Source organism: Drosophila grimshawi, unplaced genomic scaffold (assembly GCF_018153295.1).
Source record: "Drosophila grimshawi isolate 15287-2541.00 unplaced genomic scaffold, ASM1815329v1 contig_848, whole genome shotgun sequence".
Lineage (NCBI taxonomy): Eukaryota > Metazoa > Arthropoda > Insecta > Diptera > Drosophilidae > Drosophila > Drosophila grimshawi.
Window position 1 is genome coordinate 459,351 of NW_025063692.1, and position 22,097 is coordinate 481,447.

General features: G+C 40.6%; 1 protein-coding gene across 2 annotated transcripts; it reads right to left on the reverse strand.

Annotated features, from left to right (window-relative positions):
- Positions 1-17,016: 17,016 nt before the first annotated feature.
- LOC6569203 (segmentation protein Runt) lies at positions 17,017-19,271 on the reverse strand. 2 transcript variants are annotated; one of them, XM_043216179.1, is made up of 2 exons: positions 18,507-19,271; positions 17,017-18,292 (listed from the first exon to the last, which is right to left on the reverse strand). In XM_043216179.1, exons 1-2 carry the CDS (start codon positions 19,222-19,224, stop codon positions 17,328-17,330), a joined length of 1,683 nt encoding a protein of 560 aa, XP_043072114.1. In that variant the 5' UTR covers positions 19,225-19,271; the 3' UTR covers positions 17,017-17,327. The 2 variants fall into 2 exon arrangements, with proteins under 2 accessions (XP_043072114.1, XP_001995480.1); XM_001995444.2 differs by having other exon boundaries at positions 18,498-19,271.
- Positions 19,272-22,097: the final 2,826 nt, after the last annotated feature.

Consider the following 22,097-nt stretch of genomic DNA (forward strand, 5'->3'; position numbering starts at 1 on the left):
GTTTTTTTTTTGTTTTTATTTATTATCGTCCTCTTGCCGTTGTTGCTATTGTTGTTTTTGTTATTATTGTTTGTGTTCTGTTATTGTTATTGAGCTAGAATTTTCATTGATTGGAAAAATTGACAAGCGCCTTGGAAAAGCGATCACTTTATAGCAACCATAGTTGTGCCAATTGTTTGGCCAGACAATTGTGTAATATTTATTGTCGTCATTGTTGTTGTTACTGTAGTTGCTGTGTTGCTTGTACCTCAACTTGACTGTATAATGCACAATGATGAAAACGATGTACAACTAAAACCGCCAGCGGATTTCAATAAACTTATTGTCACAATTTGCAAAGGAGCAAAAAGTTTTCTCTGAAATTTAGAAATCAAATATAAATTTTAACTTTTCCTTCGTCACATTTCTTAGAAGACTTTTTAGTCAGTTAGAATAGTAAGTATTTATTAGTATAGATATTATTCAATTTTTATTATTGTAGTATATGCACACATTCATACATATTAAGTTGTAGTAATTGTGCAATTAGAAATATCTCAAAATAAAGAAAGCAAAACAAGAGAAATACAAACCGATATATCCCATCAAGTATTGAAGTAAGTGTTTATTTTATGGGTGTGAATCTACGCAATTCTGTGACTCAAGTTCGGATGCAAACATAAATACATATACGAGTATATATGCATTAATACAGACATCCAAAAGTGCAAACACAGTATGTCTATATGTATTGTGCACTATATGTATATGTTGCAGTTCACTTGTTATCTTGGGGTTGCTGTGGTTGCATTGCTGTATTTGATATTTTTGTGATGCCAGAGGATAGCGTTGTGTGTGGGGGTCAATCTTTTTGAGGGGAAACTATCTAAAACCAAATCATTGACATACATCCTGGCAATGGCCGCCGTGCTGTCCTCGCCTTACCATTTCTCTCCACTCCACTCCACTCCACTCCTCTTCTCACCTCTCAGTTCTTCTCGAGGCATTTTAATGATGGCACTCAGAGCACTCACAACGGTTTTAACTTCCTTCTTTCCCCTCAGCCACCCCCCCCCCCCCCCCACCACTCTCCGCCTCGTCTGCCCACTTTTGTCGGTTTAGCTTACACTCAGCAACTGTTTTTGCATCTCTAGAGTCACAATCGAATCGCGTCGCATCCCGTTGAGTATTTGTATGCGAGTGTGTGTGTGAATGTGCGTGCGAGTGTATGTGTATGTGTGCCGCCATTGTTCGGTTATCTAATGCCCGCCAGGGGCCGCCGATCCACGTCAACAGAGAGAGTGAGAGAGAGCGGGAAAAAATTCATCATAAGTGCGACGTTCCGAATCCTCCTCTGAATCATTCGTCCTCATGCCTCGACTGTCTCAGTCTGCATATGCCTGATAATGTTATCCGGCCTAGTGGCCACATTGCCAGCTAACTTCAACTCCATACGCGATCTGCCACACACACACATACACACACCCTCCACCCCCTTTTTCGCCCCACCCCACTGCTGCAATGCTGTTTGAAGTGGTTGTACGATTTGGATTTTGATTTCAATGCCACTCAACTGGCCGTTTGCCGTTTTGCCCTGGGAAAATCGCCTTAAACAGTCCATTTCGAAAATGCGAAAAACGCGACCGAGAGAGGAAAGTGCAACCCCGGAACGGGCAGTGGCAGGGGGCAGTGCCCAAATCACTGGGGTCTGTTGCCTGAGAAGCAGTCGCATCACAGTCGACCCATTGGCCATGCACGGGGTGGTTTTTCATTATCATTTCGCCCTGCACATAAATTATTTATTGTTAGCGATTTTCCAAAAAAGATAACAGTAGCGCTGGCAGCAGCACAAACAGCAAAAACAATTCGAGGGCCACCGTTTTATTTACTCTGGTCGCGAATCCGACGAGGACGATGTCTCACTTGGAATGTGTTCATCAGTATATACATACATATGTAGACACATACCCACAAGTGTGTGTGTGTGTGTGTGTGCGTGTGCCTACTCAATGTTAACCACTCGATATAGTAGTTGATATTGTTGTTACTGTCTTTCTCTCTCTATGTGTATGTGTGTGCGTGTTCACCCTAAATCGACACCCCGAAAAACATTTTGCCCAACCCGGATATACATAAATATTTATAAGTCTCTGCCTTTGCCGCATTATGCGATATAGTACCATATAAAAAGCATATTAATATGAATTTGCGTTTATAAGTAAATAGTCAAGTGATATATATTTATATAAACACATACACACACATATATACACTCAGAGAAACAAAAATCGGAAGAGAAATCACAGTATTTAAGATAACATATTAAGATAAAAGATTAGTATATTATTTCTTTTGAATCAATTAGTCGTTGATTTCAAATCGCTCGAAGCATAGTTCGTCTTAGAATCGATCGAATCGAACTGAACTGTTCCATGGCGAACTGTTCGAAATGTAATCCGTAGTCAATTGTAAGCATTGCGCAAGCTCAATACAAAGAACAAAAATACTCAATACAAGCATTTATTGATTGAAAATAAATGTTAAGCCATAGAGAAATAAAGTTCATGTCCATATTTATCAAATTCCTTTCGTTTCCTCTCCAACTTCTCATAACTAAAGTGATTTTCACAGGCAATGCATTGTTATGCATCGTTGTTTGACCTCTGTATTGACACTGAATTTAAATTTGGAAACACAATATTTTGCCGCAATTAAGCTCGACCATTATGCGTAACACATTTATGTTAATTATTTATACACACCCATATTAAGCACAGTGCCCCGCACAACCAGTTCTAAGTGCCTGGCACACAGGTCCTTGCATTTCGTGTTCGACTTTTAACTTATAAGTTGCACATTTGTTTACATAAAAAAAAAAATAAAATAAAACCAAATACAAATAAAATTGGAGCATCGGGAAAAAACGGGAACCTGCAAGCGTCCGCCCGTAACCGCCAAACAACACCACTACATTAGCAACGCAAAAAAACAAAAAAGGGGATACAACCAGACACAACCCCTCCTCCCTTCCATCGAAAGTGCAGCCTTCTGTCAAATAATTGGACTTTACGCCGTTGCAATGTCCAATACACAATCTATCCCTCTGAAACTTCCACTTCCACTCCCACTCACTCTCCATCTCTCTCTCTCTCTCTCTCTCTTTCTCTCTGTCTCTCTGACTGCCCACAAGAGCGGAAGTTAACTTGCGTGCTAGGCCAGAGCAGACCCACAACCAAAAAAAAAAGGAGGCCCCCAACCAATCCCGTTCCTTGCTCCTGATATGGCTGACGGTTCGGCTCGTTCGGTTGCGGTTCAAATTTAATATTCACTCGCGCAAATAATCCATGGACACATTGACTCGCAGACAGTGCGACAGACTGCGCGACAGACAGTCGGGCAAACACAATGGTAAAATGGCGCTGCTAAGCTGACATATGTAGTGGGAGAGGAGCGGGGAAAGGAGGAGAGAGGGACGACGTGAAACAACAACAACCACGCCCCTTGGCCACAGACGCCAGCTATGCAAACTGCCAACTGCCAACTGCAAACTGCAAGTGAAGTTTGCCTGTGGCTAGCCCCTGGCTCTGTGACTGTTGCATTGTGTGTGTGCGTGTGTGTATCGGTGTATGTGTGATTGTTGCTAAATTTGAAAATAGCCAAGCAGTCACTCAACACGCATTAATACTTTAATTACCTGATCAGCCTTTGCAAATTTGATTATATTTCTTGTTGCACATAATAGAAAAAATGGCACAATCCAAAAACAAATAAATAGTAATAAGAAGTCAATGTATATACAAATGTAACGTTCTAAAGACTTACAAGCTTAAGAAATTCGATTAATTCAGCAAGCGAATTGAAATTTGACGACTTAATGAAATTTATTAAGAATTTTTGAGCGTCTGTTTCAAACTATTGAATTTATGCAGCAATAAAATAATTTGGGATTTATAGAGGGACTGCTGCATTAAATATTTATTGTATGAAAATCGTCAATAATACTTGAAGCAAGTAATTGTAATGTATATCGACTCAGTGATTGGTGCTGATTGGTGCACAAGTTGAAGCCCTTAATGCATTCCTTTGCCGCAATTGCACATATTGCGCATACGACTGGGTTGTCCAATAGCAATTACAATCTGCAATGTGAGCGACGTTTGCTGCATCTTTGACATCTATGAAATGTGTAGAAGTGCCCTCATTCTGCCCAACAATGGAAACTTTGTGTCTGTGGCTAATCAACGTACAATTAAGCAAATGTGAATTCATTGTATGATTTCGCCAAATAATTTGACTTGATTTGCCAGCTGACTGACCAGAGAATCGAACTCAGTCTGCAAGCCAAACGAATGCAACGCTACACCCTCCAGAACACCCCCCTCACAACCTCCCCTGCCACCATCAGCCAAATGTAGGATTTGCTACTGCATTTTTGTCAAGTCACAGACGAGACAAAAAACAAAAACAAAAACAAAAAATATATTGAACATGAAAAAAGAGCGAGTGAACAAAAAAGGAAAACCCGTTGCTTGTCTACCAAATTGCAACTGCACGCTGACTGACCCCAGTGCCCAGACCCAACCCCAACCCATACCTATCCCCCCTCGGTTCGTTGTGTCGCGACTGCTGCTTCTGCTTGTTGCTGTTTTTGCTGTTGTTGTTGTTGTTGTTTGTTGTTAGTGTTGCTTCATTTGACTCGGTTATTTTGTGCCTTTTTCTCAACGCGCTGCTCTCGTACAGCTGTCCAAGTGACAGCTGCCGCCGTGCTTGACAGGCAGTGCCTACCGCTCACCAGTCCACCAGCTCCTCCTCCTCGCACTCCACCCCGTGCCCCATCAACCAATGCGCAATCAGTTGCAACGCAATTTGATTTTGTCGCTTCATGGCTCGTAGCAGTTGCCATACACTATGCAATTCCAGAGCCCCATCCCCTCTTCGTAGCCATTCTCGCGTCGCACAAACCCTTTTCTCCAGCCCTTCATGTGGCAATAGCGTCCATCGCTTGGCCGCCATAAAGTGCACATGTCGCATCGTGTTCGCAGTGACATTCATTCGCCGTTACAGTGCTTTCTTTTTGGACTCGCATTGCCCACAGTCAGCCGACGCCCCCCTCGCTCCACCCAACCCCCCACGTACTCGCCCACAGAACAGCCACGCCCCCTTTAACGCGTTGCCCAAAATGAGACGAGTGGGCCATAAAAAGTTTGCCCTGCAATCTGGCCATTGCGATTGTGTTTCAACTCTGATCCCCCGGAACGCTACTACAGCTACCGACACCTACCAACCCCATCCTTCCCCATCCGTGAACCATTTGCATTGCGTTATTTTTTTGTTGCTCTTCTTTTTTGTAACAATTTTATTTGACGGCTTCAAGTTGCCGACGTTGCTGCGGTTGCAAAAGTGCATTAGCCGCTGCCTGTCACTCAACAAAAATACACAAGAGCTACGATATGGGCGGAGGGTTAGATGGAGGAGGGAGGGGGGTGGGGGGAGGTGTAATATGCCAAAAACACATTGTTGTAGATGGTACACTTGTCTATCGAGCATAGTATAATAGTAGCATGTATGCAGCTCAGATACCCTTGCAACAAAATTGCACTCGACACATCAAAGTCAAGTGGTAAAGTGTTAAATGTCTGACAAAGTGGCAAAAACAAAAGCTAAAAGGAAATATTATAATAATTTTGATTAACGAAATCTAAGGCATCTAAATTCAGCATCATATTTTCGTTAATGTTAGATTTATGTATTTAAATAGTTTTAGGTAACTAAATAATATTTACCAGATTTTTATATTTTTTGTTCAATGAAAAGATAACTGGTAGCTGACAAATTTTATTAAATCATATTTGATATGTAATTTATATTAACATAATTTTGGACAACCAAGTCTTACAAGTAGTAAGCTTACTAATATTAGTTTTATTATTATTTTTAAGAAAAATAGTTCGGTCAATCAAAATCAAACGAATAGTTCTAATAAATAAAAATAAAAATAAAGACACAAAATAGTTAAAAAATCAAAAGCTAAAATATCAGATAAACTTAAAGTTTGTAATTTTAATTATATTATTTTTTCAATCGTTTTCTTTTATTTTAATAATAATTATAATCATATAACTTTTTACATTTACATTAACGACATTTAACTTACTAAAAATACATTTTTTTTTTGCTATGGCATTTTATTGACCATGATTTTTCACACATAAAACATGATAGAGAATTATTAATCAACTTTCAATTAAATTCTCGTTTTATTGTGTCATCTCTTAAGCATATTAAAGCTGTGCTTAATAAATGTAAGTATATATGTACATAATGTGTACATTATATCTTGCATATTATTAACTGCAACTCCGGCGACTTGAAAGCAACTCATGATCATTTTGAAGTCCTTGCTTACTTGAAGTACAATCAGCAAACAATCACAGCATTAACAACAGCAAGGAATAAGAGCAATTGTGATAAGGATATATGTGCAAAGTACTCTCCAAAAAATACTGAACAACGAGTGCAATTTTATTTTACTGTCTGAGCGTTAACGAGAATGGCACTTGTTGTTGTTGTTGTTGTTGCTGTTGCTGTTGTTGTTGTTCTTGTTGCAGGTTTTAGCACTCAATTGATTTTTGGCTGGCATTGTTTTTGTTACTGGGGGCATGGCCAGTGTTGCAAATGTTGGCAATATTGTCATGTTATTGTGTTGTTGATCTTTTTGACATTGTTGCTGTTGGTGTCGTGTTGTCGCCTGTTTGCATTGCTATTGCTGTTTTTTTTCTCGCTGGCAATGCAGAAGCGTTGTGGTCGCCATATTGCGTTTGCATGCACGCCCACAGTCAAACACACACAAGCACACACGGAGAGAGCGAGCAGATACACTGACGTGGCCATATTGATGGCCATGTTTCATGCGCCGTTGTCAGCCAAATTTAATGCGCGCCGCAAATATGCAACAAGCCCTCGCAATCTACGACCTGTGTAGAGCCATTCTGCTATCCAGCCATCCAACCATCTAGCCGACCAGCCAGTCAGGCATCCCTCCCCGAGGGGCGGGGAGTCTTCTGGGGTTGCTTGGTTGTGTGGCACATCGCATCGCATCGCATCAATAAGCGCGACTTTTCATTTGGCCATTTAATAAAATGCAGCATGCTACGTGGAAGCGGGATGGGGATGGGGTGGAGTGGCGAGTGGGCATGACTGAAATTGTTGTTGGATTTATGGCGGCATTACATGACATGATTAATGGCCATTGGACGGTCGGGAAGGGTGAGTGACGGTGAGCGGTGGGAGGGGGGGACAACGGTTGGCGACCGCTTGGCAACTTAACTGCCCATCAAAGCAGCTGCCACGCTCTGGGCACAAGATGCACAAGAAAACTGAAACACAATCGCAATCCGCATCAAAAATCAGGCAAAGAACACAAAAGTTGACCAACAATTGAGATGCGAGCAATAAGCTAAAAGGCTTAAGAGTCAACTCAACTCAACAGATGAAAATGTGATTTTTATTGTTGTGCTTGCAAAACACTAATTTGCCGTTAAAGCAGGCATGAGTAGCCTCAGATGATAAGATATCCCAAATGATATTGAATCGTGTGCTATCGTGTAAGAGTCTATACGATATAAATGTATCTATTTATTTGTTTAGTCAGCCAGACAAATTTAAAAATAACAACAAATTCACAAAGTTTCTTTGTTTTTAGTTCATCTTCCATCTTTCTACAGAAGGCAAGTTGCAAACAAACATGATTCATATATGTGTATATGTTGTAGAGGGTATTTTAACAATATAATAAAATGTCAAGCTGGGAGTAAAAATATATATATGTCAGCAGATTAACTTCTGTCTACAAGGGTATGAAATCTTCGCCATGTCTCATATAAGCTATATTTCTTGCTTGTTTTGTTTATTTTTACCACTCAATTATTTTACCAATACACAGAAGAAGGCTAGCTGAGAAGAGTCATCTTTTGGGCAGGTATATGCTGGGCGTTTTATATGCTTCATCAAATCTAGTTTTATATAAAGTCAGAAAGTTAACTAAATTCCAAATTAGTTCTAAATGCAAGTGTCGCTTGTAATTCGAAAAGCATATCGATGCATATTTGGTATGCATTTCAGAAAGTCACAAAATTCACCTCAACCACATTGCCAACCAAAAATCTCCGCAAATATGACACTCAGGAAATCACTCACATACAAACACATACACACACACACACAACCATATATGAACTGTGACAATCAAGTCTAGCATTCAGTTTGCAGCCAAAACTGTCAAAACTCTGTGAACTCTGGCAAGCCAAACAGAATGGCGTAAAACCAAACCGTAACCCAATCCTGAAAATCCCCAACCAATTCCCAATTACCTCAATGCTCAACGTTGCCTCGCTTACGATTCGTTTATTCTGTTGATCTATCAAATTAAAAATGTAATGCTTCAACATTTAAACTGCCAGCTCGCCCCCAACACGCCCCGGATTGCTACGGCTGCAATGACGACTCAGTTGGCTCAGGTCGCACTAATAAGTGCAATCAGTGAAGGCTAAAGCTGACTTCAGTCGGTAACAGCAACAGCAGCAACTACGCTGCACTTGATCAATGATGCCTGTTGCCTACACTTAGAGAAAAATATACCATCATATTCAGCCCAAGCCACTAATAATTACTTCAAACCTTTACCTATTTTATGTTTTTACAATTTTTCATATGTTTTTACAATTTTTAAAAAGGTATTCTTTTGTATGCAGTTTATGTTTCAAATTTTTTTTTTTTTAATTGTATTCATTATTTTTCTTAAGCTCCCAAAACATAAAAAAGATAGATAAAAATTTCAAATTTTCAATGATACTTCTACGGCATGTTATATTGCTCAGTGTTTTCTCAGTTTTCTCTGGTGCCTCGTAGCCTTTTGTTTTTTCGGCACTCGTCTCCTAATGAACTGAGCACGCAACAAGCAGATAACTGTAGAGGAGGCAAGCAGGCTGCAGCAAGAGACCATGCGACTGTGTACCGCTCCATCAAGTGGTATCAACGTTGTCATGATTTTTGCTTGTTAGCATGGCTACCGTAGCATGCCCCCCATCCCCACATACACGCCAACCACCACACCCGTGACCAGACATAGTCAGTTAGCAACTCTCCATATTGGTTCTGCCATCTTGCGAATTCTGAATTCTGAAAATGTAACTCTTAACGTAAAATGTTGGCTTGCTTTTTGGTTGCTATTGACTGTGAATGACTGCTACCGAAAGAGAGAGACAGAGAGAGAGGTAGAGACAGAGAGGGAGAGAGTGCAAATAGTGAAGAGTGAAGAATATTGTTACCCTAGCAAGAACCAACACAAGGACCAGAATCAGAGCCTGCTCCGCTCTGCTCTGCCATAATTCGCCGACGACATGTCAACAGTGCGCATTGCTCCACATTCTGGATGACTACATGGATGGATTGAATGCTCGGTGGCAGGCGGAGTAGAGTGGCAGCAGGAGAGGGGAGAAGGGTTGATGCACACAGAGCAACGGGTTAGCTCATTTTGATTGCTAATTGGTTTGTTACACAATGGCGCAATGGCTTTTAACGAATTGGCCAAAAATTTATCAGCGAACGAAACAACTCGAAAATTGCTCACAGTTAGCAAATGGAGAATGCACACAATTCTCCGACTGGAGAGCAATGTGCGAGGAAAACCAGGACCAGAAGCTTAATCAATAAGTAGACTCAATGGGAAAAACACAAAAAGTAAATAACTTTTTAATATTCGAAATAAATTAAGAGGTGAATATTATATTATATTTACATGGCCTGAAAAACTCAACAAAGCATTGCAAAAATATGATATAATAATTAACTAGATTAGGTTATTATATTGTCCTTCAAGTCAACAATAATACTTTTTGTAATGATTGAATATTAAAAGAAAAGTGTCAGTGAATAGCAATATTAAATTATTTATCCTATAAAAAAGTTTCAAATTAAAATAAAAGAATAAATGTATTTATATTTTGGTTATAATTATATGAAGCAACGTAAACATCGTTAAGAATAAAATAATTATACAAATGATAATAGAATAAGAAAAGCTAAAAATTAAAAAATGAAGCAAAAGTAAAAGACAGGGTATTAATTTTATTATTGAATAAATAGGAGGAAATTCAAATGAAGAATATTCATAATTTAGACAATCAACAAAACGACTGATTGACAACTGACCGACTGCCACAAATACACTGCTTAACTTCAAGCATTCCAAATTTTTCTCTAGCTAAGTGATTTAAGCTGACCCAATATCCGGCGTGCCCCAAAACCTAACCCAAACACAAACCTTGGAGTTACCTAATAGCAACGTATGTCAGTCCGAATTTCGTCCTGCTCCAGACGAGCATCGTAAATCTTGTAGCATTTATCGTTGAGGGTGCAACTACATAGCATAGTGGCTGCAACCTGCAACTGTTTGGACTTGGGCTTGAGTTAGAGTTTGGGATGCACAATTAGACCCAAGGACGTGCAGATTTTACAGCCTAATTGTTCGACGGTAGGACATGCGGCGTACGTCACAGGTACGGTTATGTTACAGCAATTGAGTCGCCGCTGTGGCTGCAATCTGCAATTTGCAACAAGTGAGCCAACCGCATAATCCACAGTGACCACAAAGGTCAGACTCACACAGTCATACACACAGGCACACACACACACACACACGCACGCACACGTACTGCGATTGGTATTAATAAATTTGCAGCAAAAAGCTGTTGGAAAATATTGAAAAAGCGATCTCTACACAAGGCCCATAAAGAGAGCAGCTGCGAGGCAATATTTTTATTTATTTGTACTTTTTTGCAACCACAGCAAGGATTAAAGTGGACAGTAAAGCAAGCAAGCAGCACAAATGTTCATTGTTGTGACAATGTGGCAAACAAAAGCAAACAACAACATGAACAACAACAACCACAACGATAGCAGCATTAACAATGCTGTCTCGTTGATATTGACAACTTTTTAATCACTTAATAAATTCAATAAAAATTAAATGCGGTCGCGCGTCAACAAGGACAACAAGCGAACCAGCGAGACAGCTGGAGAGATGGACAGCTGGTCAGAGAGCAGACAAGTTGAATGGGTAATATGAGCAAAGACTAGGACACAACAAGCCATAGCTTAGTCAATCAGTCAGTCAGTCAATCAGACAATCAATCAAGCCTTTGATAAATGACAATGCCAAAGGGTTCAAACTAATTGTTCTCAACACGCCCACCTCCTCCTCCTCCTTGTCCTTCTGCTGCTCCTGCTCCTGCCAATGTTTCTGTTCCTTCTCATCCAGCTATTCCTGGTTTGCACAACTCGAGCAGTGCCAACTTTGAGACGAGGCATGTTGAGTCTCTAATTAAGTTGGCACCACTTCTCACTTCTACAGTTAATAAATTAACATTTGTCCAAAGCACAGTCGACAATCAAATCAATCAAATACTTTAATTATTTCAATTTGATTTCCAAAATACAATTATTAAATGTTAGATATTTTCTTAGAGCTTCTAATATGTACTAATAATTAGTTATTAGTACCTATACTACTATTTACTTTAGTGACAAAGAGTATGCACAACCTATTGCCTCTCATTATATTAGGTCTCAACTGAATATGATTTTAAAGCATTTTAAAATTATTAAATAAATAATAATGGATGGATACAAAATTAATTCTAGAACTCAACTATTTTTAAGTTAATCAAAATTGTTTTGAATTATTATTTAGATCATGTTTTCATTCAGATAAATATTTATATTTTATTACTATACATATTTATATATAAATTATTATTTATATTCTAGACGCTAGACTCTAATAAGTGTAATAATAAATATAAAAATGTTAATAATATATATTTAAGAGCATTTCAGCTTCGTCTTTGGATTTGTGTTTTTTGTATTTTTTGTCAAAATGGACTTTAGCCACCGAGTTGTTGCCCTCTGCTCAAATTGAATGTCATTTAATTACCGTGAAATATTTTTTTGCAGCACTTTAATTTGCCAAATTAAGTGGATCTTCAAGTCCAATTCGAATGGCGTGGCCGTTGACTTTTAACACGGACTGTGACAGTGGGTATATGGATGTGGATGATGATGATTAAGCGGCAAGGGCGAGTGTAAATGTTTTGTGGTTGGGGTATGGTGTGGATTTATGCGATGTTGCTAAGCTAGTCGTATCGATATCGATATCAACATCGACTTCGCAGCTAAGCTAAGGTAGACCAAATCTCAGCTATTGCGGATTATGGCGCCTCTTCCAAATACACACACACACAGACAGACAAGCGGCTAATTAGCTGGGCTCTTGATTTTCTAAAACCAAACTAAGCGCATTAGAAATAAAAGTAACAAAAAAGGAACAAAACAACAACACATAATAATCATTAAGAGTGACCAACCCCATGCGGGCTAACCGCGAACCCATAGGCGGCCCAGATAAGTACACGTCTGCTCTTCCTACCCCAGCTCAGCCTACATCTATTTCTTAGTCGATTGCTACTAGTAGCAGAGATATTGTGGCGTTTAGTGACAAGTTACAAATCGCCAACATTGGCATTTAAATTGTAAACCGAACAGCTTTAAAGTTGCCCAGACAATTGACTTCGCTTGCGTGACATGCGGCCAAAATCCACTTCATTTTGTGGCGGGTGAAACGGATGCCGGTGGGTGCAGGGGTAATGGTGGGCTGGGAGGGATGCCATGGAACGGGACAGGACTAGGCCACATGCAATCAGCGTCGCCAGTCGCATTTCATTAGTGCTAAATTAAGCAAAAATCAAACCAAAAATGCAACAAAAAACGAAATTAAGTACATTTTTAATGCTATAACAAACCAATATCTTTATACACTATATAAATGACAAATACAAATTTAAAAACCATTTTGAGCAAGCTTTAATTTGGATATATTTATAATTATATTTGAAATAAAATCAATACTAAAGTGTATTCAGTCAGGATATATATATTAGCTATAAGTGCTGATAAAATACTTTAAATACTAAACCAAAAAATGTAAAATGTCTTAGCTAATGAAGCCTGACTGGCTGCAGTGTAATTATGCGAACAAAGGCGATTGCAATTCATTTTCCAATGTCAGGCGCCCGAAAACTCTCATTTCGTTTGTAATTTGAATGGGGGGAGAATGCGGATGTGGTGAGCGTAGAGGAGAGGAGGGGCAGGTCTGTTTGTGCCTGCCCCCATCTCACCGCCCCAACCGTACAGCCATACTACATACTTTCGCCAATTTCCACTGATGCGCTGTTTGTAATTTCTGACCAACCATTTTCCATTGCAATGCTCGACCAATTTTTTTTCTCTGTGTACCCTGAACCCATGGAAAAGGGGCAGAATGGGTACATACAGGCATAGGGAAGCATTTTCGATCGATTTGAAGATGAATATTCTCGCAGATATCGCAGAAATAAGTTTATTTCATAGTTGATAGATAAGTTAAGCAGTTTGCCCAATATCGATTATAATCGATTTCCGATTGCAATAAAAGCCACAACTTTACAGATATATATTATTATGGAGAATGTTTATAATATTAATCACCTGTAAAAAATCGGCTGGGTATCTTCTAGTCGAGCTCTCTCGACTACATCATTCTTACCTATTTGTTTTTTTTTATACATATTTTCAGTTGATTTCTTTTCATTTACGTTTTATTCGATGGCGTTCGAGGGCTGCGTTGCGTGGTTTTTCGCCTCTCAGTACGCCCAATGTACACATACACACACATATGTTCTGTGTGTGTGTGTGTGTGTGTGTGTATGTGGGTGTGTGTGCGTATGCATTTTTGACTTTCGCAGTTTTTCTCTTACCGCCGCCAACAATCACACAGTCAACCTCAGTTGCGGCGGTGGCCGAATAACAACAAAAACAAAAGCAGCAGCAGCACCAACAACAACAACCAATGCTAAATAGTCAAATAGTTTGCCACGCACAGCATTTAACAATAAAAGGAAAAATAGCAACAACAACAACCACTGCAACATTTTAACGCGCAACCGAATTGCATCGAAATACAGCAAAAACAAAAAAAAAAAAAAAAAAACTGCAAAGCTGGCAAAAACATGCAGAAAAGTGTAAAACACATTGTGAAAATGTAAATTTTCCATTGATTAAAAGCGAAATACGCACAGTAGTCAGATATTTAATATGTATGCATGGAATACGATAATCTTGAGCAATAATGACGCCAGTTGGCATTAAGAGAGAGAGAAAGAGAGAGCAAGAGTTAGCGGTAACACCAACTAAATAGTATTCCATGCCCAAAATAAAAAATTAATTTTATAGCAGGATGCCAAACTGGAACTGGAACTTTACTAACCAAAACTTTACCGATTGCAATTCAGAGCCGCCACAGAAACCGCGACCAGTTATCGAATTTGATGATGATTTGAAATCTTGAGATCAAAAATGTAATTTCGCATTCCTTTTCTTGCAAGTGCAGTGTAAATAATTTCATCAGCTCAGTTCAAAGTTAGCAGCCATCAAATTATCAACATTCTCATAACTATCTTCAAGGTAAACAATATATCGAAATAAGAATCGGATTGATGTGCATGTTAAACGATCTAAAATTCAAAAAATACAATTTTCGTACTTTGAGTACGAATATAATATCAAATATATATGAAGATGATGTTCAGCGAAATTATTTCTTTTTGCAGAATGGAAATCATTGTTACTTAAACAAAACTTAATGGATAATGTTAAATTAGTCAAAATAAGAGGAGGAGCAAAATACTTAAAGGTAGTTGGCATTATCCCTTAAATAATATTTGAGGCAATAATGAAAATAGACAAATAATTAAAACAATTAAAAAGGGGGAATTTAAGAAGTAATTCAGGTATTATTATCCTTAAAATAACTACACATAAGGCTTTCAAATAATATAAAAAATAAGCTGAGAATGTTGCCTATAGGCAAAGAAAAAAAATGATGGGCGTGACAAGAAAATGTTTTAACAAGCCTTATTATCAAATAAGGGTTGCTGCTTCGAAACCAAATATGCTCGCTCAGTACTAGGAAATTAGTATATATATATAAATATATATATATATATATATGTGTCTGTCAACAGCTGTGGGCAACAACTTGACTAACCAATTGAAATATCTATTCCTACGAGTTGAGCCATGTCCTGGTTCCCTTAACGTTTCCTTCTTCTCCTGGTCTGGTCGTGACAAAAATGCACTGCGGTTGGTCAAATTGCAATGCAGGACTACAGGATACGATGCCCTTGAGCGATGTCCTCTCTGTGTCTGTAAAACGCACTGTGTGAAAATGATGGGATTGCATGCTAATTAATGGTGTAAATGTTATTTAAAAATGCACATGCTGATACAACACCAGGACAAATAGGACAATCACACTGAGCTGGATAGCCAGGACGAGCCGGACTCGGCGAAGAGATTGCATAGCTGCTGACCACCCGGCTTGTCCTCATAATCACTAATTATGCGTTTTAATTGCCATTATCGATTTCTATTGAACACGCTGAGGTTACCAATGTCCTTAAATTCGGGACAATTGGCCAACAGATGAATTGAGACTAAAATGGTTGACAGGAGAGGAAAGGAAGACATATTTAGGGAGCTGCAGGCGGTAATGTCAGCACATTGAGGATACGCTTGTGGGTATTGATAGCGAAACAGGGCAACTAACTCAAGGTTGCGCAAAAATGCCTAAAAACAACTACTAAAAAACCACAGGAGAAAAGCGATGAATAGAAATCTTGAATGGAAAAAATTTATTTACCTGAATAAGCAGCAAAAAAAACAATATTTGACCGATTAATTTCATGGTGTGATATGGTAGCTCTATGTTAATCATTCTTTTAACTAACAAGATGGATTAAGTATAATTTGCTTATTGATAATTGGCTATAAATGATTGTGGACTGTTCCGATTAACTTTGGCTATAATAAATACCACTCTCAAATTTATTGCTGATGCTCTGCTATTATTTTACATCTTCAAGTGATAGCAAAGTAAAATTGTGCTTTCCCCTTAAATTTGATTGCGAATATGACTAATATAAAATAATAAAAAATTACTCAACAATCTTATCTGTATTGAAATTGAATTGATCACTAAAATGATAAGGAATTTAAAAAGCAGCATTTAGTAGATATTTTTGTCTTCTGATAGTTATTAATTAAATTGGGGAATTCTCTATTGCGTTACCATACTTAAATCATGATTTTAATCTGGAATATTTGATGGCATAATAAGTAAGAAAGACAAGTTGAATTTTTGATATTTTGTTTCAATAATTTTCGTTTGTTTTGTTTGTTTTTATTTGGTTTCAGAAATTCGTTTGTGTTAATTTTTTCGCGCTAAAACTTAAAGCTATACAAAAAAATTGTTTGCTCATTTGTTCTTACATGGCTAATAACTTAAACATTATCAATAGCTAAATTCGCATTGTTTAAAAAAAAAGAAAAAAAACTCTCTATATGTATGTTTAGATATTTATATATATATATATATATCGCTTCTATTTACAAGACAACATTCAAAAGTTAGTGTAGTGAAAAGTAAATAAAAATATAAAAAAATAAAAAATCAAAATAAAAATAATTTAGTATGGTTTTTCTAGACTAACTTTTGTTTAAATGAAAAATTAAAATGGCTAAGTGTGTGTGTGTGTGTATAAAAAACAAAAAAAAATTATAAAACTGAACTAAAGTTGTGGAAGTCTGTGAAAAGGGGTGGCGGACGGGGGAGGGGACGATGGGCGTTCTGTTTCTTAACGTTTTCCTTGACGTTCGCCGCATGGCGATCGATAGAAATTTTAGATGAATTTGCCTAACTATCCTTTGCAATTTTATCTTTTTTCTTGTGTGTTTCAGTGGGTGTGTGAGTGTGTGTGTGTGTGTGTGTGTGTGTGTGTGTGTGTGTGTTGGGTGTGTGTGTGTGTAGCGAACTCGACGCACGACTTTATGTCTCGAGCATAAAACTTCGAGTGAGCTCGATGCACTTTTGTTGTTGTTATTCATTGATCCCTCTCCCAAAGAAAAAAAAGAAGAAAAATCCGATTCCTTTGCCCGCCATTTGCTGCGTATTCCCCTCCATTATCCTGCTCCACACTCCGTTTGCCGGCCGGAGTTTTGAGTTGATCCTTTAGCTCTCTGTTTGTGCTGCTGTTGCTCTGCTGCTGTGGACGTGTCTAACTTATATGACTATATCACAATGTTGCTGCCGCTCTGCGCCTGCATCCTTAATCCTTCATCCTGCTCAATTCAACTATCACGCTGTCTGTCTATCTGTGTGTGTTTCTTGATGTGTGCTTTGTGTATGTGATTTATTTTTAGTAAGGCCGCCACACAGTCTTCTGCTGGACGACGGCATTCTTCAGCTTTGTTGCCGCCGGCAGCGTCGTCTCTGGCGATGCTTGGCGTGGAACAACAGCAGCCACTGCCGCTGCCGCTGCTGCTGCTGCCGCCGCTGCTGCCGCCGCAGCAGACGTTTCATGGTAGAGCGGCTTGAGGGCAGAGGGTGCTTTGAGATCGCAGCGCATGCGAAGCGGAACAGAGATGTGGTGTGTGGGTGAGCTGCGCGTAGAATCGATGGATTTGTCCAGTTCGTATTCAGATTTGACAACATCGATCTGCTCGTCATCGGAATCCGCATCGGAGGCGGACTGCTCGTGGATGGAGCTCGTCTCAATCGATGTGTTCAACTTGAGCAGCACATGGGGCGTTGCCGTGGGCGTGGGCATGGGCGTGGGCGAGGAGCTCGATGGTCGCGATGATGCAGGACTCATGTGTGCGGCATCTGCTGGCACACCGCCATGATGCAGTGCAGCAGCGGCCGCATTGCGCGCCCGCAAACCCGCCGCCGCCGCAAAGTTGTACGGATGGAAGGCATGCGGCGTTGATTTCTGGCTCTGATGCGCCGCTGCGGCTGCCGCGGCGGCAACATGATTGAACGGGAATTGTGGCATCGCATACGCAGCAGCTGGGGCGCCACCGGGCGGCGATGGCATCATCGAGGCGGGCGGCACAATCGACGACGACGATGACGATGCCGATGGCATCGGTGGCGGATAATCCGATGAGGCGCCAGCATTTGGCATCGCTGGGGAGACGACACCGCTGACGCTGCCATTGGGCGAGGTGGCCGCCTTGGAGAGCGCCGGATGATGCACTGCTGCCGCAGCGGCCTGCTGATGGCGGAAATAATCCGCATAGCCGTATGTCATATAGGCAGCGTCCAGCCACGCTGGATTCAGCATGAAGGGATTAAAGGCGCCGGGATGTGGATAGCCATAGCCTGCAAAACCACGCAAAAAAAAACAAACAAAAAATAAATAAATATTAGTAAAATTGAAAAAACACAATTTCTTTTTTCATTTTTTTTGTAAAAATTGGATAATCTTGATTTGGGAAGAGGATGCTTTTGTGGTTGAGTGGACGGGGAGGGTTGGGTCTGGGAAGGAGAGAGAACTGAAAACTGTAATGGAAACTAAAAAACTCACTTTGCTTACTTCTTGGCTCCCGCGGCCCGTCGACCGTTACTTTGATGGCCTTGCTATAGCTGGCTATCTGCACCGGATACGTGGCAATGGTGATGGTCAGCGTAAAGGATTTGCCCCTGCCGGAGCGGCCAACGAATCGCAGATCGTTGAACTTGGCCACCTGGTTCTTCATCGTTGTCGTACAATTGCGCAACTCGCCGCAATAGTTCTCATCGTTGCCACACTTGATCGAGACGAGGGTGCCATCGGGAACATCATCCAAGGCGATCACTTTGAATGCGCCCGGCAGCGATTTGTTGGAGCGCCAATGGTTTGGCAGTGCGCTGCACAGGATTGAGGGTGAGCCCGTTTGAGCCAATTCGCCGTGATATTCCTGCAGCATTTCGTGCAGGCTGGCAAACATGTCCGTCATCGAGCTGGGCATTTTCGCCGAGTTCGCCGCACTTGCAGCACTCGTGTTGGAGCTCGAATTGTTGTTGTTGCTGTTGCTGCTGTTGTTGTTGGAGCTACTTGTGTTGTTGTTGTTGGAGCTGGTGTTGCTGCTGTTGTTGTTGGTGTTGTCGGGCGTGGAGCTGCCGGTGCTGCTGGCCGAATGTGTGCTAATGTTGCCCGGATGGCCAACATTTGTGGCCGCTGCTGCCGCTGCCGCCGCTGCTGCTGCGGCGGCCAGCACCTGCGTGTGGGCGCTCGTATTGGCCACCATTGTGGGTCCAGCGGGCAAATGCATATTTCACAGTTATAGTTGTTGAGGGGTTGTTCTCTGCACGTGCTCAAAAAAAAAATGTCGAGTTTATCCAAGTTGCGTTTCGTGTAATCCTTTTCCTTTTTTCTTATTATTGTAATTTTCTTATTTCAACAAACAAAAAAAAAAACTTAATATTTTGCACGCTAGCTGGCAATGCCGCTGCTTTTCACGCTTTTCTTTTGTCTCCTCTAATTTTCTCCCTCTCTCCTTCGCTCTCTTTTGCACTGCGGACACACGTGAAAAAAAAAGTAAGTTTTTCAATGTTTTTTCGAATCAATTTTAAAAATAATGGCAATTGATTGTTGTTAATCGAGTTTCACTTGGGTGTTTTTTTTTTCTTTTTTGAGGGGGTGGGGCGGATGTTGTTGTTTTGGCGAAAACGCGGCGAATAACAATGTTGTTGTTGTGTAGTGTGTTTATCTGGTTTCGCTCGCTCGCTTTCACTGGCTGCGTTGCGTTCTCGACACGTTAAAGTCGCTGTGTGAACTGTTTCTCAACTGCGATCGTTGCCAGTATTTAAAGTAGAATGCGCTGCCCGTCGCTGTCCGCTGCCGGCGTCGCTGTCTCGCCGCTGCAAGACGGCTGAGTCGCGCTCGCTTCCACTTGCATGCTGGCCCAAATAGCTTCGGCTCGCTCGCACTCGCTGCAGCAATTCAGGACTGCGCTGCGTGGTTTGGTTGGCTCGTTCGCTTACCTATCATCTGTGCATGTGTGTGTGTGTTTGTGTGTGTGTATGGGCTAAGGGTGCAGTGGCAGCCGGCGGCGGTGGCGGTGGTGACCGGGGCAGGTATCAACCACCATTGCCACAACAACAACCACAGTAAAAATTTCCCATTTTTCCATTGCGGTGTACACTCGCGCACACAGAAAAACACACGGCCAGCAGCAACAATAGCAGCAGCAGCAGCAGCAAGAAATAAGGGAAGTCGACAGCAGCAGCAGCAGCAACAGCAGCAGCAGCGACTGAGGCAGAGGCAGAGGCAGAGGCGTGTGTTGTTGCTGCTATTGCCTCTGCTACTTGTGGCCAGGGGCGCGCGGTCAAACCGACAAACGAAAAAAAAGAAGCAGCAGCAGAAAACACCAAAGCGAAGAGGGCAAAAAAAAATCATTGGAAGCAAAATAAAAATGTGCCATTGCGAGAGAGACGGACAGAGAGAGCGCGAGCGAGAGTGGGAGAGGGATAGAGAGAGAGAACGCGCGCGAGTTGGCTCTCTGAGCATATTGGAAAGGCGCAGGCGGACGTTGAAAAAAATTACAAATGAAGAATAAAAAATCACAACAACCAACACTCGTTGGGGTTTTATGAAAAAAAAAGCAAGAAAAACAAATGCTAAGGAATCACGCATATTGCTCTCTCTCTATCCCTCTCCCTCTCCCCCTCTCTATCTCTCTCTCTCTCTGTGTCTGTCTCCCTCTCTGTCTCGCTGGATGTGCTGCTGCTGTTGCTGTTGCATTCAGGCCGGGGCTGCTCTCTGAGCGACAACAACGAGCGGTCGCTGGCTGGAAAATTTGGTTTTCTTACGCACGTAACTTTCAACATCATCAGCGGCAGCGACGGCGGCGGCATGCAACAGTTCCAACTGCGCGCGTGTGTAGGCACCCCATGGTCCCACTGTGCCCGGCCAAAAACTAGGCAGAGGCCCTGCTCAATCGGTGGAAATTAACGTGCCACAGGTAGAGCGGTGGCAAAGGCCACGCAAAGTGGGGCATTCAGCAGTGGCGTTCATATCACAAGATCGACACAAAAAAAAGAATTCAAAGGCAATTTTGAAGAAAATTGAGAATAATCAGCGGATTGGACCTGACCCAAGGATCTGTTATCAGATCAGCCATAATCCCGCCCATATTGACGGAAGTGATTTATTCAAATCGCAATCTTAGTTGGTTCAAGTCATCCTTGATCCTTCTTGGACTGAGCTAATCTTACGGAACGAATCACAATCTACAGTGCATCAAATTTTAGAGGATATACATAAGTCTGTTGGTTTTACTGACCATAATATAATGAAATAAATTAATTCTGCATAGATCTATAGTTCATATATTAAAGTATACCACAGGTATGATAAACTTTATAATAAAATATGAAAACAATTTGAAAACACAAATATACTTAAAATTTGTCTTGTTTAATATTTTTATTGTACATTTAATACATAGAAATATAGTGTTTAGACATAATTTGCAGTCTTATACTTGCAGTTCTTTATTATTTATTTATTATTTAGATTCTAAGTTTTTGAACCACTTGCAAAATTGCGGAAAATCCCTTTTCAATCTAAAAATGTAGACGTGAATTCAAAAAACTCAGTTTTGAAATAGAATTTTGATTTGCTTACTAAATTATTATTTTTTAGTTTTTAGCAGAATTGGGCTTTGATATTTTGAAAAGTGTTGCCAGAAATCGATTTTATTTCGAACAATTCAATGTATTTTTTTAATATTTGATGTCCTTAGTTGATCAATACATGTTTCCAAAAAACAAATCTAAATTACAATGTAGTCAAAACAGAAGCCTATTGAATATAATTTAAATTTGTGGAGGTGCCACTGTATCTGTTGGTCGCCCCCCTTTAACAGCAGCCTCTCTTGGTTACAGGACGACAAATCAAACCCGCAGCAACCCAAAAAATTGCGGAGCACCGACCAAGTTAAAACGAGGCCACAAATGTTGCACACAAAACAGACACAGCCAAAAAGGGTCGTGGCTGGGGTGGGTGGCAAGATGGCAAGCAGCGAATGGTTATGGCAGGGCAACCACAATGAGGGGCAGGCAAACTTCTCTGGGGATGGGTGAGGGGATGACGACTCAAGTGCGAGTTAAGATTGTGTCCGGGCTTGTTGCTCGAGCCAAC